Here is a 27246-nt window from a genome sequence, read left to right as displayed (position 1 = left end):
CACACTTTAAAGGCTTATTTTTAAGTCGCCTTGTCACCTGCTGCAGACGCTCGTCACGCACTTTGTCAACGTCCTATGACATACGCACACAAACTACACATCAACTTGTCTGCTCACACTGTGATCTTCTGCCAAGTTTTCCCGAAAATGCTCTTAGTTCATAGACTAAAGTTGACACCAGGGCCCAACATGATGGACTGTGTCTAGGTGTTTTTTTTCCCCTGGTCCCCAGTGGTCGGTGTCAAGTTGGACGTCAGCACCTGGATGGCGAGCTTTATCAATACCACTATGAGGACCAACGTGAGTTAGATTTGTGCTACAGAGATGCAAAAGTGTAAGACTGAGATGTTTTCTGTTACAGTGCACTGATGAAATCTGCGGCTGCCAACGCAACGATATGGTGAGATTTGTTTTTTGTAATTTTATCGTCACTGCTTTGGGGTTTGTGCTCAACTGTCTCTGTATGATTGCAGTATGTGGATTGCGTCCTTCTGGATGATGGCGGCTTCCTGGTCATGTCCAACAGAGATGAATACGTCGATCAGGTCTGAACCAGTGTTGTTTTCGTTTACGATGACTATAATGAAAATATTTCGTCGACAAATTTTTTCATGACGATGATGAGATGATAACGAGCTAAAAACGTGTCTTGGGAGACGAAAACTTAACAATTATGCCAGTTTTCGTCTGAGGAGAACGAGAAAAAAATGCGCCATAGATTTGTCGCATGTTCACGATGCGTGACATTATGTTTCGTTAGCCTGCCTGGTTGTGTCATTCATGTGACGTTTTGCGACACCCCAACTCACCCACTAGTCGAGTGTCCTCTCCAGTCTTCCCATTGCTTGTTTTGAGACACACACAGTAAGAGTTGTCTTCTTATCGCAACAGAGAATATGCATTGTTGTTTTAGCCGAGTATGGTCTGTGCTGAGTGCTAAATGTAACTCGTAGCATTAGCATAGCATTCACGTTCACGTTAGCATTAGGCTATTTTTAACGGCGGGCATCCTCCTAAATTCTCGGACAACTTTTTTACATACAGTTAGTGGCGTACAGGCGGGTATACAGTGGGGCAAATAAGTATTTAGTCAACCACCAATTGTGCAAGTTCTCCTTCTTGAAAAGATTAGAGAGGCCTGTAATTGTCAACATGGGTAAACCTCAACCATGAGAGACAGAATGTGGGGGGGGGGGAACAAAAAATCACATAGTTTGATTTTTTAAAGAATTTATTTCCAAATTAGGGTGGAAAATAAGTATTTGTTCACCTACAAACTAGCAAGATTTCTGGCTGTCAAAGAGGTCTAACTTCTTCTAACGAGGTCTAACGAGGCTCCACTCGTTACCCGTATTAATGGCACATGTTTTAACTCATTATCGGTATAAAAAACATGTCCACAATCTCAGTCAGTCACACTCCAAACTCCAGGATGGCCAAGATCAAAGAGCTGTCGAAGGACACCAGAGACAAAATTGTAGACCTGCACCAGGCTGGGAAGACTGAATCTGCAATAGGTAATACACTTGATGTAAAGAAATCAACTGTGGGAGCAATTATTAGAAAATGGAAGACATACAAAACCACTGGTAATCACCCTCGATCTGGGGCTCCATGTAAGATCTCACCCCGTAGCGTCAAAATGATAACAAGAACGGTGAGCAAAAATCCCAGAACCACATGGGAGGACCAAGTGAATGACCTACAGAGAGCTGGGACCACAGTAACAAAGGCTGCTATCAGTAACACAATGCGCCACCAGGGACTCAAATCCTGCACTTCCAGACATGTCCCCCTGCTGAAGAAAGTACACGTCCAGGCCCGTCTGTGGTTCGCTAGAGAGCATTTGGATGATCCAGAAGAGGACTGGGAGGATGTGTTATGGTCAGATGAAACCAAAATCTAACTTTTTGGTAGAAACACAGGTTCTCGTGTTTGGAGGAGAAAGAATACTGAATTTCATCCGAAGAACACCATACCCACTGTGAAGCATGGGAGTGGAAACATCATGCTTTGGGGCTGTTTTTCTGCATAGGGACCAGGACGACTGATCTGCGTAAAGGAAAGAATGAATGGTGCCATGTATCGAGAGATTTTGAGTGAAAATCTCCTTCCATCAGCAAGGGCATTGAAGATGACGTGGCTGGGTCATTCAGCATGACAATGATCCCAAACACACAGCCAGGGCAACAAAGGAGTGTCTTCGTAAGAAGCATTTCAAGGTCCTGGAGTGGACTAGCCAGTCTCCAGATCTCAACCCCATAGAAAATCTGTGGAGGGAGTTGAAAGTCCGTGTTGCCCAACGACAGCCCCAAAACATCACTGCTCTAGTGGAGATCTGCATGAAGGAATGGGCCAAAATACCAGCAAAAGTGTGTGAAAAGCTTGTGAACAGTTACAGAAAACGTTTGACCTCCATTTTTTCTAACAAAGGGTACATAACAAAGTATTGAGATGAACTTTTGGTATTGACCAAATACTTATTTTCCACCATGATTTGCAAATAAATTCTTTAAAAATCAAACAATGTGATTTGGTGTTTTTTTTCCCCACATTCTGTCTTCTCTCATGGTTGAGGTTTACCCATGTTGACAATTACAGGCCTCTCTAAAATTTTCAAGTGGGGGAGAACTTGCACAATTAGTGGTTGACTAAATACTTATTTGCCCCACTGTAAAATTAACTCGTAGCATTAGCATAGCATTCACGTTCACGTTAGCATTAGGCTATTTCTAAAGGTGGACGTCCTCCTAAACTCGAACAACTTTTTTACATACAGTTCGTGGCGTACAGGCGGGTATAACTAATTGATTTGTAGATGCAACAATAAGTGCTCGTCTGTCAGTCTTCATTTGAAATCTTATCTTGCTTATTTTTGGAGTGAAACTTTTGAATTTCACAGATGAAAAAATTAAGTTAATGTCGAGTAAATCTAGACGAAATTTGTCTGAGTTTTCGTCAACAAAAACTAGACGAAGACAAACACGTTTTGAAATGACTAAAATATGAATAAGACTATTAAGTATTATAGTCCAAAAGACGAAAACTAAGATGAAAATTAAAATGGCTGCCAAAAACACTGGTCTGAACACTCTTGTGTCAGATGTAACACTGTCAAGGAAAAGACCCCGAAATTTCAATTGTATGCTTGATTGATGAGGAGATATAATTGTACAAAGTCCACCTGCCAAATGAGCTAACAAGATGCTAATGAAAAAAAAAATTCCACAAGTAAACAAACGAAAGCGCCCAAGCGCAATTTGACTAATTTGTTGACACGCAAAAGCACACTCGACTCGGAACGAGCCAAAAGTCAAACCCGGCCCCCGCTGCGGTTCGCCTGAATGTTTTTTCATGTGCTGCCTAATCAGCGCCGAGCGTGCGCCGGATAAATCAGGCGCTCTCTGAAGTTTGGCAGCAGCACTAAAAGTTGAGGCCTCCGTCGTTGGGGACGTCTCGGCCGGCTTCTCCCCGCCTCTTTATGCGCCAGCCGCTCCCCTTTTCTATCCCGGGGGTCCTCGGGGAGTCTGCGGGGCAACAGCGCGGCAACTGTTCATTCATTGGAGGTGTCGAAGGCAAAGATGTTTGGGGTAGCCTTAACGGGATTACGCCAAAGTCCATCAAGCATTTGCTTGTCAGGGAGAACCAGGGGCGTTGTATAGGGGTGAAATGATATGATTTCTAAGAAAATTAGAACATTAGGTAATCATTTGCAAATTTAAATATTAATCATTATAATTTTAATAGGAATAAAACTGAAGGTTTCTTTTCCTTGTTTTGTTTTTGGCAAAAAGTAAACACCCAGGGAGCATATGTATTGCCAGCCACCCCCCCGTATTTTCATTAAATGGTTTGGTCCACCCTTCCTTCGATCAGACCGGGAGCAGCAGTGCGCATATACAAGAGTCAGTGACTCAGAGCGTGCGGTACTGCAGAAATGTTTTCAAAACAAAAATCGGGTTATCAAAAGCAGAAAGAAAAGAACAGGATGTGACAAAGTACTTCACAAAGGAAGGTTGGTGTCTTGTGTCAGTGTAGTGCTGAAAATTAACCTGTTATCTTAGCCCACTCCAGCCCCATCTGGAACTTCATGATGTCTATTACAAAGCTCCGAAGCGAGGTCCCAGCTCACTCCGTAAGAAATAAGGGATTTTCCAGTTATCAATGAGCGACATTCACCTATTCAAAAACATTAATTCCAAATAATGACGGCGTTTTTCGTATCCTACAGATGTTGAAAGTTGGTGTGGAATTTTTCTTTTTTAAAATCTGCTTGAATCCAGTTTGTCAATAATTTATTGAATTTAGTTTGTCATCAATTGAATTTAGTTTAACAAGGGACCTCGCTTTGGAGCTGTCGCCTATTGTGGAGATCGCGAGTTTCCAGATGTGGCTAAGCCTACTCCATAATGAAATATTGTAACTGTTTGCTAGGTAGTGTTTGCGCCACTTTTAGCTTACATTTAATTGGTACAGCAGGCAAACCCTTAGCAAGCTCTTCATACTAAAACAGTTTTCCTCTCTTGGTCTCCTGAATGCAATTTGTAAGATGCAGCTGCAAAGCATTTTTGCATAAGTGTGCATCGCTTTACGTATATTTTGCACACTCCCCTTAACGATTGCAGGTGGCGAGAGAGCTTTCAGTCAGCTTAATCTCATAAAGAACTATTTGAGGTCCACTATGTGCCAGGACAGGATTTCTAGTCTTGCCATGCTGTCGATTGAACGTCAGTTGGCTAGGAAGCTAGACTTTAATGATTGATCAGTGACTATGCTAGCAAGAAGGCTCGGCGCTGGGCTCATGGTGAGCAAGGCTGAGCAAAGGACTATGGACAATGCAGTGACAGCTGTTAAATGGATGGCTACATTCGATCAATACACTTGCTACAGTATGTATACAAGGTCAAAAAATCTGCTGCTCACATTGTTTCTTATGTCATTCTCAAGATGATATTTTAATAGAGGTTAATGTATACTGTAGTATAGTTAAAACAAAACATTTATTGTAAGCTGTTCATTATGGTATTTCCTTTGAGAATACTGTATTCCTGATAAAAATATATTTACATTGTAAAAGATGGCCTTCAGTACACTTCTTATGGATGATGTCAGTCTATTCGTTATTGCTCTATACGGTGTACAGTGGGGCAAATAAGTATTTACTCAACCACTAATTGTGCAAGTTCTCCTACTTGAAAATATTAGAGAGGCCTGTAATTGTCAACATGGATAAACCTCAACATTGAGAGACAGAATGTGGAGAAAAAAACAACAGAAAATCACATTGTTTGATTTTTAAAGAATTTATTGTCAAATCATGGTGGAAAATAACTATTTGGTCAATACCAAAAGTTCATCGCAATACTTTGTTATGTACCCATTGTTGGCAGTAACGGAGGCCAAACGTTTTCTGTAACTATTCACAAGCTTTTCACACACTTTTGCTGGTATTTTGGCCCATTCACCACTTGCAGATCTCCTCTAGAGCAGTGAAGTTTTGGGGCTGTCCTTGGGCAACACGGACTTTCAACTCCCTCCACATATTTTCTATGGGATTGAGATCTGGAGACTAGCTAGGCCACTCCAGGACCTTGAAATGCTTCTTACGAAGCCACTCCTTTGTTGCCCTGGCTGTGTGTTTGGGATCATTGTCATGCTGAAAGACCCAGCCACGTCTCATCTTCAATGCCCTTGCTGATGGACGGGCATTTTCACTCAAAATCTCTCGATACATGGCCCCAGTCATTCTTTCCTATACACAGATCAGTAGTCCTGGTCCCTCTGCAGAAAAACAGCCCCAAAGCATGATGTTTCCACCCCCTGCTTCACAGTGGGTATGGTGTTCTTCGGATGCAATTCAGGATTCTTTCTCCTCCAAACATGAGAACCTGTGTTTGTATCAAAATGTTCTATTTTGTTTTCATCTGACCATAACACATTCTCCCAGTCCTCTTCTGGATCATCCAAATGCTCTCTAGCGAACCGCAGACGGGCCTAGATACTTTCTTCAGCAGGGGGATATGTCAGGCAGTGAAGGATTTGAGTCCCTGGCGGCGCATTGTGTTACTGATAGTAGCCTTTGTTACTGTGGTCCCAGCTCTCTGTAGGTCATTCACTAGGTCCCCCCGTGTCATTCTGGGATTTTTCATCACCTTTCTTATCATTTTGACGTCACGGGGTGAGATCTTGCATGGAGCCCCAGATCAAGGGAGATTATCAGTGCTCTTGTATGTCTTCCATTTTCTAATAATTGCTCCCACAGTTGATTTCTTTACACCAAGTGTTTTACCTATTGCAGATTCAGTCTTCCCAGCCTGGTGCAGGTCTACAATTTTGTCTCTGGTGTCCTTCGACAGCTCTTTGGTCTTGGCCATAGTGGAGGAGTGTGACTGACTGAGATTGTGGACAGGTGTCTTTTATACCGATAATGAATTAAAACAGGTGCCATTAACACAGGTAACGAGTGGAGCCTCGTAAGGAAGAAGTTAGGCCTTTTTGACAGCCTGAAATCTTGCTTGTTTGTAGGTGACCAAATACTTATTTTCCACTCTAATTTAGAAAATCTTTAAAAATCAAACAATGTGATTTTTTTTTTTTTTTTTTCCACGTTCTGTCTCTCATGGTTGAGGTTTACCCATGTTGACAATTACAGGCCTCTCTAATTTTTTCAAGTAGGAGAACTTGCACCATTGGTGGTGGACTAAATACTTATTTGCCTCACTGCAGATATATTTTCATCTTAAATTAATGCAGAAAATGCGCAAATTAGTGTGTAAAGATTCACCAGAATGCAGGAAATTACGTAGTTGATACTCTAAATGTGTGTGTGTCTCCCGGCACTGTTGGTGGGGCCCAAAGTGATATCTTTTCGTGGGGCCCAAAATCTCTGGCAACGCCCCTGGGGCCAGAATAAGGTCACATCTCGCAGCTAAACAATATCCCAATTGAAATGTATGGGTGTCTATCACATACAAAGATTGAATGAGTTGATATTCATAAAATTCGTAATTTGGTCTGTTAAAAGTCTGAATTAAATTCCATTCTTCTCTGGCGTTTTTACAGATTGGCCGTTTCTTTGGAATGATCGACCCCATCCTAATGATCAACCTGGTCAACTCGTCACTCTTCACCTCCAAGAAGTCCTTTGACTACCAGTCGCTGTGCGATCCCGTCAAGGAGACCAAGGCGGCGGCAGGCCTGCGTTCTGTATACGTGGTGAGTCATATGTTAACACATTTGGATGCAGGCCGCACAGTCCGACCGACAGATAAAGCAGACGTACCTGCTCGCTCCACACACACACACAAACGTCAGGCAGCTATAAATCGGGCCGTTGCCGATGAGAAGGGAAGCAGAGGCCCGGCGAAGGCGTCTGAGTGGGAGATGTCGTAACGCTAACAGGATTAGGTGGTCTCTCATGCTCGGCCGGCACGCCAAGCGGCAAGCGCTGCTTTTCATCACCCTGACTTTTTTTTTTCCCCCTCAAAATGTTGAACTTGGGAATTCTCCTTGATTCAAATTTGTTCTTTTTAGAAGAAATCTGGAGATTAGGAGTGTTATGACATCACAGCAAAAACATTAAATAAAAATTCCAGTCATTTTGATTGGGAGGATCAAAACGGATTAGACTTCTATTGCCGTCAACGGCGGTAAAGTACATATTACACACCTGTCAATGGCTGTCAATTTTACCGACTTACTTGGGCGCCAGTTGAATCTCAATTGTCTGTCATGGTACATGGTAGGGTTGTTCCGATCATGTTTTTTTGCTCCCGATCCGATCGTTTTAGTTTGAGTATCTGCCGATCCCGATATTTCCCAATCCGATTGCTTTTTTTTGCTCTCGATTCAATTCCAATCATTCCCGATAATTTTTTCCGATCATATAAATTTTGGCAATGCATTAAGAAAAAAATGAATAAAACTCGGAAGAATATATACATTCAACATACAGTACATAAGTACTGTATTTGTTTATTATGACAATAAATCCTCAAGATGGCATTTACATTATTAACATTCTTTCTGTGAGAGGGATCCACGGATAGAAAGACTTGTAATTCTTAAAGGATAAATGTGACTTTGTATATTTTGACTAAATATTGCCATCTAGTGTATTTGTTGAGCTTTCAGTAAATGATACTGTAGCCACTGTTCTGCCCAAATGCATGATGGGAAGTGCAACCATGACTGTGCATAGTTGCACCAATTGATATATCTTCTCTGCGTTGGGAAGTAACATAGGGTGTTAAGGAAAAGATCAACCAATATCGTTCTTCCCCACATTACCTTCCCACAATATTTCAAATTGTTGAGAGAGGAATTTTAAGGCTTTAGCCAATTAAAAAGAGGCTCCAAAGACTGCCAAAATTCTCTCTACTCATTTTACGCTGCCTGTTAGCTCTACTTGTAGGTAAAATGGCGCCATTATAGATTGAACGCGACAATGCGTGAGTGGGTCGTGCAGCGCATGCGTTAATTACATTAAATATTTTAACGTGATTAATTTTTTAAAAATGTATTACTGCCGTTTACGCGATAAATTTTATAGCCCTACTTTGAGCCAGAACTAAAGACTCTGGATGAATGTAAGACATTTTGTTTGTAATGTTAAATGCAATTAGAAAACGATTTAATTAAAATATATATATATATATTTAAAAAAGGCATGTTTGATATTTTTTTGCCGATTCTGATACTTTGAAAATGACGTGATCGGACCCGATCAATCGGGATGCCGACATCTTTAGTACATGGTCAAAAATCACAAGGACCTGTTTTCCTGCCATTGAAAATGAATGGGAAATTTGGACATACATACAGTAGTTGTCAATGGCATTGCATTAGAAATGAATGGGCAAGTTTTTGGCAAATTTTGGGGGAACCGTACGTTTTTGCAAAAAATCTATACACATTTTATGCAGGGCGTTGAATGTCAATGGGCTCTCATGGCACATTGTCAAAAATCACAAGGATATGTTTTCCTGCCATTGAAAATGAATGGGAAATTTGGACGTACATGCCTGTCAATGGCATTGCATTAGAAATGAATGGGAAACTTTTTGGCAAATTTTGGGGGAACTGTACGTTTTTGCCTAAATTCTGTATGCAACTTATATGCAAGCCAAAGCCCCATTTGATAATAATAATAATAATAATAAAAGCCAACGCATGAAAGTTACACTAAAAGGCCGAAAGAACCATTGTGGTTTGCGCCTCCGAATTTCCCACAAACGAGCGGGAGCGTTCACGTGTCGTCCCTGTGATCAAAGTCTACGCGTTTTCCTTTCAGCGTGTGACTCAACATGTCTGAAAGCTACGTGACTGATTGGCCGCAATGAGGTCCTCGCATGCTAGCCGTAATCAAAACAGCATGCTGGACGAGCCTTTTATTCGAACCTGGTGTTGTTGCTTTTTGTTATCTGTTGCTTTTATGCTTTAACTTTCACTGCGTCTCCTCCTTTAGCCCTCAATCGTTGATATTTTAAATGTCGGCTGGTGGGCTACAGCGGCAGCCTGGTGAGTGCTTTAATCTTCAATTGGGCATTCTTGGGTGAATTATACATACTTTGTATAGAACATGGAAATTTGTATCCAAATAGAAAACAGATGGAAACGCACTAGTGTTTTCTTTCTCTGACATTTGCTCTTAGGTCCATCGTGCAACAGTTGCTGGTCAGCATCACTTTTCCAAATTTCCTGCACGCAGGTGAATCTCAAAAACAGTCCAGCTTAAATTTTGTGGAGCTTCTCCAACTGTATCAACAAAACTAAGACATGGACTATAAAACTTCATCCACAGCCGACATGGAGGAGGATACGTCCGACATCCTGCATAAAGAGGTGTGCATCACGGAGCAAACGCAGTACTACTTCGGGACGAGCGACACCTCTTTCAAAGGAATGTTGGACTGCGAAAACTGCTCCAGGTGAGGAACGTTTCACCTTCAACCAAATCCCTGATGACACTTGTAAAAGAAATTAAAAAAAAAAAAAACACATGCAACGGAGATGAAGTCAAGTCACTTGTGTGCGGCCCACCGTCTTGGCACGTCGCCCTTGCGTGCGCCGTTTTAAAGCCCCCTTGTGCCGCCTAATGGAGTGCGGCGCGGCGTTCCTGTGCATTAGCCGCACACGTTTCTCCTTAACGAGCGTCATAAAAATAGCAGAGAAAATCATTTGTGAACCTCTGACATGGAGTTTTTTGTGGGTGGAGATTCCGTTCCTACGTAGTGGAACAAACACAAGAAGTACTTTCATAAAGTTCTAAGTTTTGTTTCTTACGTTGTCAGGCTGTATCACGCCGAGAAACTTCCCAACACCAACCTAGTTTTCATCATTGCCGACACCAAACTCACCTGCACGTCCTGCGACACCATGCCGCTGGTCCAGGATGAACAGCAGTGTATCCTCCCGCCAACTAGTCTTTCAAAAATTGAGTGTACAGTGGTATGAAAAAGTATCTGAACCTTTTGGAATTTCTCACATTTCTGCATAAAATCACCATCTAATGTGGTCTGATCTTTGTCAAAATCACAAAGATGTAAAAACAGTGTCTGCTTGAACTAAAACCACCCAAACATTTCTACGTTTTCATATTTTAATGAGGATAGCATGCAAACAATGACAGATGGGGGTAAGACAGAGGGAGATAAAATAAGTAAATGAACCATCTGCCTAAGGAGACTTAAAGTGCATGTGACACAAAAAAACATGTTTATTTCATAATTCACGCGGTATTTTATGCTCCTGAATGATATGGACCGCTTGGATGTGTGTGGAAGCGATCGCTATATTTATTTAGTTTTTTGAATCCCGCGCCATGAAAATGAGTGACTTCCGGCTTCGGTCTTGCATTGAGGAGGAGGGCGCTGTGATGTGTACAGGTGAAGGCGTCCTCTTCGCTGTACAGCTGTACTGTTGTGTATGAAGATTAAGGATTCAGCTGATTTTGCGGATTAATACGTTTATTTTTCGCATCACGCCAGCCAAACGGCTGCAGAAAAATCTTGCTGTATGAGGGAGAGGCGTGTGCGCCTTTTTGGAGTTTCAAAAGGTTCCCATTTACCGTAGATATTGGCCAAAACAAGCCCTACTACTGTGGGACCATTGGACTGATGATGAAGTGAGTAAACATCTTGTTTTGTATTATGTCAAGTACTGGGATCATTTTAATATGTAGGTGGCTTGCATTTTGTGGCTGACATGCATGCGGGGCGGCTATTTTTCGGCACAACACCGACGGCTTGTCGCACATCCATCTGCCGGGAGAGCACTATATTCGGCTTGTTGTGCTCATTTGCCCGGTGTTCTGTCAAATTTTCCGACCGATCAGAAATTGCAACTTTGAGTTAAAAATAGCCGCGAATACAGCGGTTACAAAGTAAACACTACAAACTTTCTTTAAATTAAGAACTACTTCCGTTTCATCATTGATAGGCATGTAAAAAGCTCTCCTCGTCCACATTAGCTGCACGTTAGCTGCACAACAACTGCAGCCGCCCTCCTCCGGGGAACGAGCTGTAAATTGCTCTCCGGCGAAGACAATCGACAACCCAGTTATCATGTCAAAACATCCGAGCTAGTTATGAGTGATTTTCTGCTTCAAAGACTTTGAAACATCACTCGGTTCGGGTTAGCATGTTGGCTAGCTGTCACGCCTCTTGGTTTGTTTACATTCTCCGAAGCCGGGGAAGGGAACTGACATATGTCCGATTTAGGTGTCATAATATATTGTTCGGGAGGTCCGACAGTAAAGGTGAAGCCGACAGTTTTGACCATTATGGAGTAATTTTGCCATGTCGTCCTGAATAAATGCATTTTTATTATTTCATATTCCATTTAGCACAAGACTGTTATTTGTCATGACCATGCCATTTATTTAGCAATTGGGGAAAATACTTGGATAAAAAGAATATCCTGTAAAAATATTGACGTAAAGAGACTGAAACAATGACATTTTGCAGCTCTCTTCGTCGCATTTTCCTCGTTGTGAATAGTTCCCCCTCGACGGGCTGACTGGTCCTTCTCAAGCCATTTATTTAGCTATTGGGTAAAAAAAAATACTTGGATAAAAAGAATACCCTGTAAAAATATTGGAGTAGAGAGACTGAAACAATTAAATTTTGCGGGTCTCTTCGTCGCGTTTTCCCCGTTCTAAATAATTCCCTCTCAATGGGCTGAATAGTAAAACCGATGAGCCCAGTCACCCACTGACGTCATCCACCTGTTGGGGACGCTAGAGCCCTATAATGGTAGGCGTGGCTAGCAGGCAGATTAAAAGACTAATTTCTCGTCATCTGCGCTTTGCTAAATTGTTGTATATAGTCGAATCGTCTCAAAATATGATTCTAATATACATAATAATGCTATTTAAGACTTTTTTCCCCTGTCGTATGTTCTTTAAAGAGCAATTGAAAGCAATTTTCACCAAACAATTTAAGTCAGGTGTGTGCCCAATCATTGATGAGTGGTTTAAAGCTGCCATGCCCACTATAAAACGCACACCTGGTAAGAATTGTCTTGATGAGAAGCATTGTCTGATGTGCATCATGGTCAAAAGAGCTGTCTGAAGACCTGCGATCAAGGATTGTTGATTTGTATGAAGCTGGGAAAGTATACAAAACCATCTCTAAAAGTCTGGATGTTCATCAAACGACCGTCAGACAGAGTTTGGGACTGTTGCTTCTCTCGTTCACCAAAGATGACGCCAAGAGTTCAGGACAGAATATTCAGAGTGGTAAAAAAGAACCCTGGACTTACAGAAATCACTGGCACAGTCTAATATCTCTGTGCACACATCAACTACAGTGGGACCTCTACATACGAAGTTAATTCGTTCCAGGACCTTGTTTGTAAGTCAAATGGTCATATGTCGAGCAGGATTTTCCCATAAGAATACATTAAAATTCCATTAATTCGTTCCACAGCCCAAAAACCTACACTAAATCCTTGATAAATACTGCTGGTTCTATTACAAATGGCAATTACACATCGCAAAACAAATACATAATAAATAAAAATTGGAATAATAATAATAATTCCTGTAATAATGTAACGAATCAGGTGCTAATGTGGCGGACATTTTTCACTGAATGTGAACGCACCGCGTGGCTGACGTGACAAAGAGCCTGCGGCCTGCAGTGGAAGTTTTATGCATTTTGTGTCGGATAGGTTCTGAAATAAATGATAAAAACCCTGGCGATTTCTTTGGCAATGTTACCACAATAATACGTAATTGTCAGCTTAACTTATAAAGACTGGTGAACAATGGTCAGAGGAGGACCGTGGAGATGTATTGTTGAGCCAGTTCACGGATGCACACCCCACGCTCATATTTTTCTATAATTTGCATTAGTGCTACAACGATTAATCGATTAACTCGAGTATTCGATTAGAAAAAAAAGATTCAAATTAAATTTTGCTGCTTCGAGTATTCGTTTAATTTCAGTGGCGTTTTAATGGTTTATTTTGAAAGTGTTTGCATTTAGTTTTATTGATTTGGGTGGATACACTGCATTCTACTCTGCCTCATTTCACATGGCTGAATCCTGGTGCCCCCTGTTAGGACCAACATAAGCTACGTTTTTGTTTGAGCATCACCCTTTTCCTTGTTTCACCACCTGTACCAACCTTTTTGAAACCTGTGTTGATTTCTTACACAACAAAATCCGTCGTGCGTCCGCCTGCGGTGCTGTCATGTCGTCGTATTTCGAGCATGTCGTCGAATATAGAAACAAAGGGCAAGACAAATGTTACGTCAGATGTCGAAAAGATCGTGTGTCGAAGCGATCGTTGATTGAGGTACCACTGTATATGTAAAACTATGGCCAAAAATGGTTTTCATGAAGAAAAACTGAACGGAGAGAGTTTGGCAATGTTACTTCTCACCCAAAGAGTGGCCGTCCACCAAAGATGATGCCAAGAGATCAGCGCAGAATACCCAGAGAGGTACAAAAGAACCCCAGAGTGTCTGCTAAAGACTTACAGAAATCACTGGCACAGTGCAATATCTCTTTACACACATCAACTATATGTAAAACTATGGCCAAAATGGTGTTCATGGGAAGACTCTACAGAGGAAGCCACTGCTGTCTAAAAAAAAAAAAACCATTGATGCTCGTTTAATGTTCGCAAAAATGCACTTGGATACTCCACAGAAGCTTTGGCAAAATATTTTGTGGACTGATGGAACCAAACTTGAATTGTTTGGGAATAACACAAAACGTCATGTGTGGAGGAAAAATGGAATAGCTCACCAACATCAACACCTCATCCCCACCGTGAAGCATGGTGAAGGGAGCGTCATGATTTGGGGCTGTTTTTGCTAACTCAGGGCCTGGACAACTTGCAATCATTAATGGAAGAATGGATTCAAAAGTTTATCAGGATGTTTTGCAGGAAAACCTGTGGCCGTCTGTGAGACAGATAAGGCTAAAAAGAGGATGGATGCTGCAACAAAACAATGATCCAAAACACACAAGTAAATCAACTTCAGAATTGTTTCACAAGAACAAAATACACGTTCTGGAGTGGCCAAGTCAAATTCAGACTTGAACCCCATTGAGATGCTGTGGCATGACCTAAAGACAGCGATTCATGCCAGACATCCCAGGAATCTGATTGAACTACAGCATTTTTCTAGAGAAGAATGGGCCAAAATGAGTCCTGATCAAAGTGCCAGACTGTTCTGCAGCTACAGGAAGCATCTGGTTGAAGTTATTGGTGCCAAAGGGGGAGCCACAAAATATTAAATGTGATGGTTCACTTACTTATTTTCCCCATTTTGTCATTGTTTGCATACTATCCTCATTAAAATATGAAAACATATAAATGTTTTGGTCGTTTTAGTTCAAGCAGACACTGTTTTTTCATCTGTGTGATTTTTGACAAAGATCAGATCACATTTGATTATGATTTTATGCAGAAATGTGAGAAATTCCAAAAGGTTCAGATACTTTTTAGTACCACTTATTATTCTAGACTTTGTTAGATATTCTTAACTTGACTCTTTTAGCCAACGGGCCCGATCCCTGCGAGCTGGCTCAGAATCCTCGTTATAGGAAAGGCCCTACGTCGTGCTTCGATAACAACGAACACGTAAGTGGAAACCTGGGTGCTTGTTTACAAACAAATGGTTTGCTTTGTTTGGAGTTATGTGCTTGGCTTGCCCATTTTTTTAAACTAACATGTTTTTAATCTTTACTAGTGTGCTTCGATACCATTTTTAGGGATACAGATTCCGCGTGGTATCAATTGCTATCATGGCTTGTTTAGGGCGCTTTCACACTAGCACTGTTTAGTCCCTTTTACAGGGACCAGAGCTCTATTCCTCAGATCCAAATCCAAACTCGAGTTAGGACCAAACAAACTGGCCCTCTCAAAAATCGTGGGTCTTGGTCGGCTTTAAGCTCATCCTGCTTCGCTTGTGAATTCAACTGTAGCAAACTGGAGCAGGGTGCACTCTTGCTACTTTATGTGCTGTGACGCTACACGCATATATTCAAAATCAACAATGGCAAGATGACAGACGATTAAACATGGCCAAATGTTGTTGTGCAGCGCTAAGCAGTTGCATTTGATACACAGAATCAGGTTCTAACTCGGGTTGGGAATCTCTGGCATTAGGCCGATTCGATATGTATCTAGATACACAGGTTACGATTCGAGTAAAAAACGATACATTTTTAAGGCCGAGCGATTCGATACAGTTTAAGAACGATACGGTTCGATACATAGTGAAAACGATACGATAGTAAACATTTGTTGTGTGTTCGTACAGTATTTTCAACGTGTAAAAAAGACCACATTTCTAATAGCAAAATTAAACAATGTTAACCAATGTTAAGTTGTATTTTTTATTTTTTATTTTTTTTAAATTTAAATAAGGCTTACTATATGACCATCATTTTGTTGGATGGGATTGATAATAAAATAAAACTCCAGTGACAGACAACAATAAAGTGCAGTAATTCAATTACTGTATTTCCTGGTGTTTTGAACAAAAGAGGTACAATAAGTAATTTACGTGCAAACTTTCAACGTAAACATCTTACAAACAAAAAATATTAATTATATGCAGCAGCTCTACAAAAAAAGAATTAAACCTGCTAATGTTATCATAAATAAATAATAAATGATGCCTTACCACTGGTATAGTTGGGGACAGGTCAATAATCATTACTTTAACCTTATACACAGCAAAGTCATTCACTTATGCCTGTGATTCCACATTTTTTATTCCTCATCACTGTCCATATCTTTTTTGAAGGGTAGATTTTTCTTGAGGAAGATCAACTAATGCACACGTTCGTGCTTAAGTAGACTGCGTTTCGTGGAGGGATATTAGAAGTTTTTCTCGGCCGGCAGCAGCCACTGTAAGTAATGTAAAAATATGTCAATGTTGTGAAGGTGGGGGAAGCACTACTAATTTTGTTACTGAAAGTCCGACCTGCACCAGAGTTAGCATAACATTAAACTGTGTGAACTTGCTAACCTACAAAAATACTGCAGTCAGACCAACCTCCAAAAGGAACACTGAAGTCAAGCTAGCCGTCCCTCATTTGGATCATTGTTTACATTATGTGCATAACGGTAATGCAACGCGGTGGCTTTAGAGTGCAAGTTCCTTTTAAAAAAAAAAAACAAAAAAAAAAAAAAACAAAAAAAAAAACAGGGAGCTATCCAACTTTTATATGACAATACTTTGAGTTTACGGGTGTCTGTCAATTAGGTTCATATTTGTAAGAAATGTAGCCATGACCCCCATTCACCCAGTCAGTTTGGTCTTAATTATTACCCGTCCCCAGCAAAAAGTCCCTACCAATGTTGAGACCAAACCTGCGCCCTTTGGTTCTAATGTGGCGGTTGTGTGCTAAACGGACCGTGTGGGAGGGACAGTGGCCGAGACAGGCCGAGCCTCTTGGGGCGGCCGTTTCATAAGTCTCGCTTTCCTGGAAGTGACAAGAAGTTGACAGTCCAAAAAGTCACAAAAGTGAGAGCGATTTCGTGCCTGTGTGACTTGGGGTACCACACGGTTTCCTTTGGTAGTTTTTCAACAAGTCATTTGCAAGTGTCGTTGCGAGGTAGCATGTGAAAGCACCCTTAGATACTGCTTAACTCTGCATTGAAATACACAGCAGAAGGATGATTGGACGCCACACCACTGGATGTCTATCATTTTCACTGAAATTATTCTCACTTGCTTTGCCGTGCGCTTAAACCTCATTTTCTCGGAGCGCTTCGCTGCATGACGAATTGTCTTGTTTCCCGCTCGACGATCGGCTGGCCGCTTAGGACGAGGCCCTGTGCCGACATAACGCCGGCTCCCCGTCGGCACCCTCGCCGCTTGTGTTACTGCTGCCGCTGCTCGTGTGCTTTGCGGGGTCAGTCCATCTTTTCTCCCTGTCACATCCCGCCTCAAACTGTATATCTTTTCTGCATTTTCCACTATTTTTGTGTTTTATGGCTCGCGTCGATCCGCACCTGTCACCCTCTTGTTGTACCACATCTGTTTTTACTTCCCCGCTGATGTTTTCCTCATCGTCTTACCCAGCTTTGAACTACCAGCATGATTTCCCATGTATTGTAAGCTTCCCATGCCTTGTGCAGATACAGCAATTTTGGAACATTTGTGAGGAAATTGTCCGAACGTCACTAATCGTCCTTGCTGCCGAATCTCCAGGAGGAGGACGCAGACTGCGGCAGCGCGTCCGGCTTGAGTCCCTCACTGTGGCTCACCTGGACACTTCAGGTGGCGCTCCTCTGGGTCGTAGGCGGCCGCGGACATCACGCCGTCCCGTCATGACCTGCCCTCGCCCCACCACCGTCTCTCTACCAGCATGCCTCCAGAACAATGAACGAGAAGAAATTTATAACCCGAGAACCCTTGGACGGTCACCGCCTGAAGAGGATTCGGATCGATGGCGCCGATTTCGGAAGAGAGGTTGCCTTATCGGAGTTTGTTGAGGAGCTTGAGTTTAATTCAACACTGCCAGTTTTTAATCCAGTGGTCTGCTTGTGGCTTTAAGGCAAAGAAAACATTTGGCTTCAAACTTTTGCCATCGGATCCTCCCATGCCGGAGTGCTGACAAAATTAGTATTTTTTTGGATCTGGATTCTTCTTCTTCTCCCAAAAGTGTCTCTGGAACCTGTTTACTTTGTGCTCTTCGTAAAAAACGAATCCTCAGCCTTCTTCCGTCTGGACGTCTCGGATCGAAAACTGCCACTAGTGCGTGTCAACCAATTGGGGCGACTGAAAACTCTCTGGTGCCATGTACTCTTTGTGATTCCGATGCTAGCTTATTCATTGCAAGTTTGAGATTTCTGCACTTTGTGTGAGTACTGACACTGGAATCCAGATCCTATTTTTGGGTACATCTTTGCAGAACTAACAGGGGATATGATGCAAATGGAGCGTTTTATTGGTTTTGAGCTTGTGGGATTTAAAAAAAAAAGTGTTCTGCTGTTCACACTCTGTGGTTTTATCATGGGGTGCGCCCTAAAAACTAAATTCTGAGCTAAAACCGCAAAGTGCGTTTTAAACCCTCTACTTACAGGCCCTTCTCAAAAAATTAGCAGGTTGTGATTATGTTCATTATTTTCTGTAATGTACTGATAAACATTAGACTTTCATATATTTTAGATTCATTACACACAATTGAAGAAGTTCAAGCCTTTTATTGTTTGAATATTGATGATTTTGGCAAAAAAAGTCGAGAAAAAACAAAAATCCCTATCTCAAAAAATTAGCATATATCATTCGACCAGTACGAAAAAACTTAAATTAATTACATCAGCTATGCACTCAATACTTGGTCGGGAATCCTTTTGCAGAAGTGACTGCTCCAATGTGGCGTGGCATGGAGGCAATCAGCCTGTGGCACCGCTGAAGTGTTATGGAGGCCCATGATGCTTCGATAGCAGCCTTAAGCTCATCCACAGTGTTGGGTCTGGTGTCGCTCAACTTCCTCTTTAAAATATCACACAGATTCTCTATGGGGTTCAAGTCACGAGAGTTGGCAGGCCATTTGAGCACAGTAATGCCATGGTCAGTAAACCATTTACCAGTGGTTTCGGCACTGTGAGCAAGTGCCAAATCGTGTTGAAAAATGAAATCTTCATCTCCATAAAGCTTTTCAGCAGATGGAAGCATGAAGTGCTCCAAAATCTCCTGATAGCTAGCTGCATTGACCCTGCCCTTGATTAAACACAGTAGACCCAACACCAGCAGCTGACATGGCAGACCATCACTGCCTGTGGGTACGTCACACTGGACTTCAGGTATTTTGGCATTTCCTTTTCCCCGGTCTTCCTCCAAACTCTGGTACCTTGATTTCCGAATGACATGCAAAATTTGCTTTCATCTGGAAAAAAAAGTACTTTGGACCACTGAGCAGCAGTCCATAGCTGCTTCTCTGTAGCCCAGGTCAGGCGCTTCTGCCGCTGTTTCAGGTTCAAAAGTGGCTTGACCTGGGGAATGCGGCACCTGTAGCCCACTTCCAGCACACGCCTGTGCACGGTGGCTCTTGATGTTTCTACTCCAGACTCAGTCCACTGTTTCTGCAGGTTCCCCCAAGGTCTGGAATCGGCCCTTCTCCACAGTCTTTCTCAGGGTGCGGTCACGTCTTCTGGTTGTGTAGCGTTTCCTGCAACACGTTTTCCTTCCCACTGAGGTGCCTTGATACAGCACTCTGGGAACAGCCTATTCGCTTAGAAATTTCTTTCTGTGTCTTAGCCTCTTGCTTGAGGGTGTCAATGATGGCCTTCTGGACAGCAGTCAGGTCGGCAGTCTTGCCCATGATTGCGGTTTTGAGTAATGAACCATACTGGCAGTTTTTAACTCATTTGCTCCCAAAAACATATAAATATGTTCTATTTTTAATTGTTTCAGTGTCCCAAAAACGTATTTATACGTCTTTAACGTTTTTGTTTGTTTGTTTTTTTTACATGACGCATCTCTAGGTTCTGTTACACCTAAACTGCAATGCACAATGCTCAAAACTCATTTTAAAGCAATAAAACTGGCCACTGGGGGGCAGTAGCGCATTTTGTAAGAACTCATCTCGGGCCAAAAAAGGAAGTGAAGAAAAAGTCAGGAAACGACAGTTGGAGGGATCTTGTGAAGACGCGTGAGAATTTGAGAAAAATGTGGAGAACGATCAGAAATAAAAGGCAAATGACACTGGAGGAGTGTTTTGAAAAGAAAACAAAACCATCGTCCAAGAAGGTTTAAAAAAATCTATCTTGATGAGCCAGACGGTGACTGCCACAACAGCGTCAGGTTCCACACGCGTTCTGCGGAGCTCACGTTGCGTTACTCCTGAGTCCGAGGTTGAAACCAACCATGATTATAAAAAAAGTGAGACTGATCTTGATCCGGACTCATCAGACTACTGGGAGCCACCTCATTCAAACGGGAGCAGCCGAGAGCTTTCCCTGTTATGTGCGCAAATAGTTCAATAGTTTAATTACGTGTAAATAAATTGTTACTTTGTGATCAAAAGCTCTATTCGTCTTGTTGTTTGTTATTTTGTAGAACGAAAACATTATTCAGATGTTTGGGATGTCACAAAAGCGAAAAATAGCTGTGTTAAAGTCAGTTATGTTTGAAATGTATGCTTTTACAAAAAAGCTCAATTTCTGTTTTTTTTTTTTTTTTATCAAACTGGAAAATTGATCAAACTAAGCTATTTTTTTAATGCTGATTTCTAAAGAATGGAAAAAGATACGAACTTTTTGTGCTGAAAGAAAAGAGTCTAATCTTTCTTTTGGTGGGTTCCATGTTTATATAGCAATAGAAAAGAATTTTCTGTGGACCTTGCAAAATCAGTCAAAATCCAGTAAAACGGCTGGGAGCGAAGCGCCTTGCTCTGGTGAAAATGGCTGGGAGTGAATGAGTTAAAAGCCTCTGGAATCTTTGGCAGGAGTTTTGAGTTAATTTGTTGATTCAGATGATTAGGTTAGTAGCTTCTTTAGAGTACCTTTTCATGATATGCTAATTTTTTTAGATAGGGATTTTTGTTTTTTCTTGACTTTTCTGCCAAAATAATCGATATTAAAACAATAAAAGGCTTGAACTACTTCAATTGTGTGTAATGAATCTAAAATATATGAAAGTCTAATGTTTATCGGTACATTACAGAAAAAATTGAGCTTGATCACAATATGCTAATTTTTTTTTAGACAGACCTGTATATTCGCTATTTCCCCCACTTCAATGTATCGAAACGGCGCGGTCAAGCTAACAAGTCTTGCACTTTATAATGCAGCCATAACATCGTGATCATGGTGGAACTAACAAAGTGGTTGTCTTTTACAAATGTTTAAGGGTGGGTGTTGGGGAATATAAAATAACAAGTGCCATAACTATAGTCTCTTGTTCCCGAATTCCTAGTTTATGCAAGGTGCCGACGTCAAATATCGCGTGATGATCAGCTGTTACTGCCTTTGTTTTCCCTTGAGGAGACAGCATCGACAGTCATTTGCTAAAATTCGATGCTAACCCCTCGGGAATAATTTACACCTGAAATGGAACTGTTTTCGATTCCGTACAGATCGCTGGAATCTCACGGGTTGGTTTCTGCGTTTGTGTTACCTGTGTGTGCCTGTTTGTGTGTGCTTGCATCGGATTTTTTTTCAAGGCTACGTCCACATGTATGCGCGTATTTTAATAATGACGCTGTTACGATCGCGGTTTTTAAGGGTCATCTAAGAATCCGTTGCAGTAGACGAAATATCTTAATTCCCGCCGGCAATAGAGAGAAACTTATTTTTGCTAATTTAACAACTGAAAAAAATCTGTGTGGACGTAGTCTTTAATCTCCCTCGATTGTGCTTTAAAATGTTACACTGAAGTGAAACTTCCACAAAAAAAAATTTGTACAAAACCAAAGTCCTGATCAAATTGCGTGTTCATCCATGTGCGGATATTGAGAATTAAATTTTATGATGACAATGATCTGCCATTGTGGAGTTCTTTTTCATCCCAACTTCAACAGCACCGCCATGTTGGATTTCGCCCAGCGTCTACTCCAGCTCGTCGCTTCAGCCGCGATGGATTTTCATCGTTAGCGACGTCCGCTTTGCACGCGACTGCAGCTGTGGCAATAATAAAAATGAAGTGTCAGTTTACGCTTTTATGGCGCACATTAAAAATGCAGCGACACGCTGCGAGTAGAAATAATAATGAAATCATCGGGGACATTTTGAACGCGGCCAATCACTGCGTCTTATATTAAGAATAGTAGCCGTTTTTCTTCCTGGTTTATTGTTGGTAGCAGCTGGTGAATGACTACTTGGAGACCAATCATTGGGAAACTACATCATATGCAAACAAAATACAAGCTCACTTTTACGAAAGATTTAGTAGACACTTGACAACACTCATTAAAATTATTTTTTTTACTGTACAGTTTTGCCAGTTACGAGGTATCGCTTGGTTATAATTATCCTTTTATAGGGCACTCAGGAGGGAGAAATGAACATTTGTGTACAGTGGTATGAAAAATATCTGAACCTTTTGGAATTTCTCACATTTCTGCATAAAATCATCAAATTGATCTGATCTTTGTCAAAATCACACAGATGAAAAAAAACAATGTCGGCTCTAACTAAAACCACCCAAACATTTATAGGTTTTCATATTTTAATGAGGATAGTACGCGAACAATGACAGAAATGGGGAAAAATATGTAATTGAACCATAACGTTTAATATTTTGTGGCCCCCCCTTTTGGCAGCAACAACTTCAACCAGACGCTTCCTGTAGCTGCAGATCAGTCTGGCACATAGATCTGTACTAATCTTTGCCCATTTTACCCTACAAAACTGCTGTAGTTCTATCAGATTCCTGGGATGTCTGGCATGAGTCACTGTCTTTAGGTCATGCCACAGTATCTCTATGGGGTTCAAGTCTGACTTTGACTGGGCCAATCCAGAATGTGTATTTTGTTCTTTTGTAACCATTCTCTTTTTTAGCTTCAACTGTCTGACAGACGGCCTCAGGTTTTCTTGCAAAACCTCCTGATAAACTTGTAAATTCATTCTTCCATTAATGATTGAAAGTTGTCCAGGCCATTAGGAAGCAAAACAGCCCCAAATCATGATGCTCCCTCCACCATGCTTTACAGTGGGGATGAGGTGTTGATGTTGGTGAGCTATTCCATTTTGACTCCACAAATGACGTTGTGTGTTACTCCCAAACAATTCAACTTTGGTTTCATCATTCCATAAAATATTTTGCCAAAACTTCTGTGGAGTGCCCAAGTGCCTTTTTGCAAAGCTTAAATGAGCAACAATGTTTTTAAGACAGAATTGGCTTACTCCGTAGCTTTTTCCTATGAACACCATTCTTGACCATAGTTTCACATATAATTGATGTGTGCAAAGAGATATTGGACAGTGCCAATGATTTCTGTAAGTCTTTAGCAGACACTCTAGGGTTTTTTTTTTATCTGAGTATTCTGTACTGAACTCTTGGCGTCATCTTTGATGGACAGCCACCCCTTGGGTGAGAATCAACATTGCCAAACTCTCTCCATTTGTAGACAACTTCTCTGACTGTTGATTGATGAACATCCAGACTTTTTGAGATGGTTTTGTATTCTTTCCCAGGTTTATACAAATCAACAGGTTTTCAGACAGCTCTTTTAACCGAACCATGATACACATCAGAAAATGATTCTCATCAAGACAATTTTTACCACGTGTGTGTTTTATAGTGGGCAGGGCAGCTTTAAACCACTTACCAGTGATTGGGCACACACCTGACCTAATTTGTTTGGTAAAAATTGGTTTCAATTGCTCTTTAAGTCTTCTTAGGCAGAGGGTTCACTTATTTTTCCCCCTTCTGCCATTGCTTGCATACTATCCTCATTAAAATATGAAAACCTATATATGTTTGGGTGGTTTTAGTTGAAGAAGACACTTTATTTTCATCTGTGTGATTTTGACAAAGATCAGATCACATTTGATGGTTGTTTTATGCAGAAATGTGATAAATTCCAAAAGGTTCAGATAATTTTTCAGACCACTTTAAATGGATTGGACGTCTAGCGCCGTCAATTGACTTAGTGCAACCTGCCTTGTTAGTGTAATTTCTCGGGACGGCACTTACTAGGCCACGACCACAATCCCGTGGAATTTATCATACCCACTACATCCAAAATAGAGCAGAGAGACTTCAAATGTCTCCTGTCCTTGTTTCCTTTTTATTGGTCTCCAACTACGAGATTTGTTGATTATTTGACCTCCAACCTATCTACATCTCTAAGCTCTTTGTTCCTCATTCCACTACGCGACCTCACCCACCTCCAAATCTCAGCCTTTAATCTATCCCCACATGAACTGTAAATCAAAGTAGTCTGTGGAACAGTCTTCACTTGGACTGTTTGAAATGACACCTAAAAACAGTTTTTACAAGTTCTCCTAAGGTTTTATTTGTTTAGAATTTTATCTCGGGCCATATTAAACACTCCAGGGATGTGTATAGACTTCATAACTTGGGTTGCCCAACTTTGCCAGAGTACAGTAATGAAGACGGAAAGATTTACTGTCCACGCTTCTCCCCTCCTTCCAACTATCTCTTGGACTTCTTTCCTGACTTTTCCAAAAGTGTTATTCCTTGTCTTCCGCGGATGAGTTGCGATGTCAACAGCACATGCTGGATTTCCTGCCCGGGAGGGGGTTGAAGCTTTGCGGCTCTGGATTTTGCGTCTGGCAAGGAGACGCCTCGCTCGGTTTATGTCGAGAGGTCGTCGGTGATGTGCTTGGGATTGTTATCCCAAGTCCGCCTCTGATTGATATCTGGCCCGGCGTCCCGCCGGGAACGTCTCCTTCAGTAAATACGAAAGGCTTATTATGTAAGCGATTGCATTAGCTCTACTCTCATCATGAGCGGCGTGTTTATTTTTGCGAGCGGCGTAATCGTTCCATCTGATGAAAATCGTGGTGGCTGAACACATTTTTACACGCGTTGCAGAAACGCCTGAATCAAAGGAGGAAACGAATAGCTTGTATCAGGAAGTAAAATTTGGAACCGAGCAGAATGTTTTGGAGGGGTTGTGAACAGATTTTGTTTGTAAAAACGCCACCAAAGTTTGACTCATACCCTGCCAGCCAAGGTCACAGAGTACAGTCAGGAAAATAAATATAGTGTATCACAAAAGTGAGTACACCCCTTGCATTTCTGCAGATATTTAAGAATATCTTTTCATGGGAATACACTGACAAAATGACGCTTTGACACTATGAAAAGTAGTCTGTCTGCAGCTTTTATAATAGTTAATTTATTTTCCCCTCAAAATAACTCAAAATATAGCCATTAATATTTAAACACCTGGCGACAAAAGTGAGTACACCGCATAGAAACTACGTACATCCCTAAATGTCCAAATTGAGTACTGCTTGTCATTTTCCCTCCAAAATGTCACGTGACTCGTTACAGGAGTGCTGTCAGCATTGCTGCAGAGATTGAAGAGGTGGGGGTGTCAGCTTGTTAGTGCTCAGACCATACGCCGCACTTTACATCAAATTGGTGTGCATGGCTGTCACCCCAGGAGGAAGCCTCTTCTGAAGACTGTACACAAGAAAGCCCGCAAACAGTTTGCTGAAGACATGTCAACAAAGCACTTGGGTTACTGTAACCATGTCCTATGGTCTAATGAGACGGGCGGGCGGGCTTTCTTGTGTACCGTCTTCAGAAGAGGCTTCCTCCTGGGGTGACAGCCATGCACACCAATTTGATGTAAAGTGCGGGGTATGGTCTGAGCACTAACAGGCCGCCCCCCCCCCACCTCTTCAATCTCTGCAGCAATGCTGACAGCACTCCTGTAACGAGTCACATGACATTTTGGAGAGAAAATGACAAGCAGTATTCAATTTGGACATTTAGGGATGTAGTTTCTAAGGGGTGTAGTCACATTTGTTTCCAGGGGTTTAGATATTAATGGCTATATTTTGAGTTATTTTGAGGGGGAAATAAATTAACTTTTATATAAGCTGCACACAGACTACTTTTCATAGTGTCAAAGTGTCATTTTGTCAGTGTTGTCCCATGAAAAGATATACTTAAATATCAGCAGAAATGCGAGGGGTGTACTCACTTTTGTGATACACTGTATTTGAACCATGCGATTTTGCAAATTTTCCCCCTTAGAAATGAGGGGAAGGGTTGAAATTTTCATGGTACGTGCTTGCCTACTGTTAGAGACAATTTGAGACCAAAGAGCTGTCTCAAGACAGAATTGTAGACTTGGACAGGGTTACGGGGGCAATTGCCAAGCAGATTGGTGATAGAAGATCCACCGTGGGAGCAATATTTAGGAAATGGAAGAAGCTAAACATGACTGTCAATCTCCATCGGACTGGGATTCCATGCAAGATTTACCTCGTAGGGTCTCAATGATCCTAAGAGTGGTGAGGAATCGGCCAAGAGTGACACAGGGGGAGCTGGTCAATGACCTGAAAGGAGCTGGGACCACCATTTCCAAGGTTATAGTTGGTAATACACTAAGATGTCTTGGTTTAAAATCACACATGGCACAAAAGGTTCCCCTGCTTAAACCAGCACATGTCCAGGCCCGGTGTAAGTTTGCCAATGACCATTTGGATGATCCAGAGGAGCCATGGAGAAAATCAGGTGGTCATATGAGATCAAAATTGAACTTTTTGGTATAAATTCCACTCATATTGTTTGGAGGAAGAAGAATGATGAGTACCAACCCAAGAACAACATCCCTACTGCGAAGCATGGGGGTGGTGGCATCATGCTTTGCGGGTGTTTTTCTGCTATGGGCTATACAACTGCACTGTATTAAGGAGAGGATGACCAGGGCCATGTATTGTGAGATTTTGGGGAATAACCTCCGTCCCTCAGTTAGAGCATTAAAAATGGGTCGTGAATGGCCCAAAGCAGACAGCCAGAATAACCAAGGAGTGGCTTCGTAAAAAGCATATCAAGGTTCTGGAGGGTCCAAGCCAGTCTCCAGACCTAAACCCAATCGAAAAAATCTCGCGACACACCACAAACCAAAAATATTCCAAAATTACTTTCTGTACAGTATATTTATTTATAAAATATTTTCTCAATATTTTTTACTTACTCAGTGTGAAACTTCAGCCTGTTTAGATGAACCCAAAGCTGATATCCTGGCAGGAATCTTCATCAACAGCTCTGTCTGTTTTAATTTTTTATTGCAGTTGGGCTTGAAAAGCTCAGAATTATCAGACAGGGGGACTTTAGCAATG

The 27246-nt window shown here is 41.6% G+C and overlaps 1 protein-coding gene across 1 annotated transcript in view; it reads left to right on the top strand.

The window, feature by feature from the left end:
• cacna2d1a (calcium channel, voltage-dependent, alpha 2/delta subunit 1a) overlaps window positions 1-22528 on the top strand; it is a 107619-nt gene extending 85091 nt beyond the window's left edge. The window contains exons 29-38 of the mRNA XM_057855310.1: window positions 233-300; window positions 362-400; window positions 474-545; window positions 7063-7215; window positions 9467-9519; window positions 9654-9709; window positions 9803-9929; window positions 10293-10405; window positions 15017-15099; window positions 17684-22528. Coding sequence (XP_057711293.1) covers window positions 233-300; window positions 362-400; window positions 474-545; window positions 7063-7215; window positions 9467-9519; window positions 9654-9709; window positions 9803-9929; window positions 10293-10405; window positions 15017-15099; window positions 17684-17806 — 887 coding nt within the window. The 3' untranslated portion in view covers window positions 17807-22528. The remainder of the gene's footprint in view (window positions 1-232; window positions 301-361; window positions 401-473; window positions 546-7062; window positions 7216-9466; window positions 9520-9653; window positions 9710-9802; window positions 9930-10292; window positions 10406-15016; window positions 15100-17683) is intronic.
• Window positions 22529-27246: the final 4718 nt, after the last annotated feature.

Source organism: Corythoichthys intestinalis, chromosome 13, assembly GCF_030265065.1.
Source record: "Corythoichthys intestinalis isolate RoL2023-P3 chromosome 13, ASM3026506v1, whole genome shotgun sequence".
Classification (NCBI taxonomy): Eukaryota; Metazoa; Chordata; class Actinopteri; order Syngnathiformes; family Syngnathidae; genus Corythoichthys; species Corythoichthys intestinalis.
Note: the sequence above shows the minus strand (reverse complement) of the source record. Positions and strands in the feature narration are given on the sequence as shown.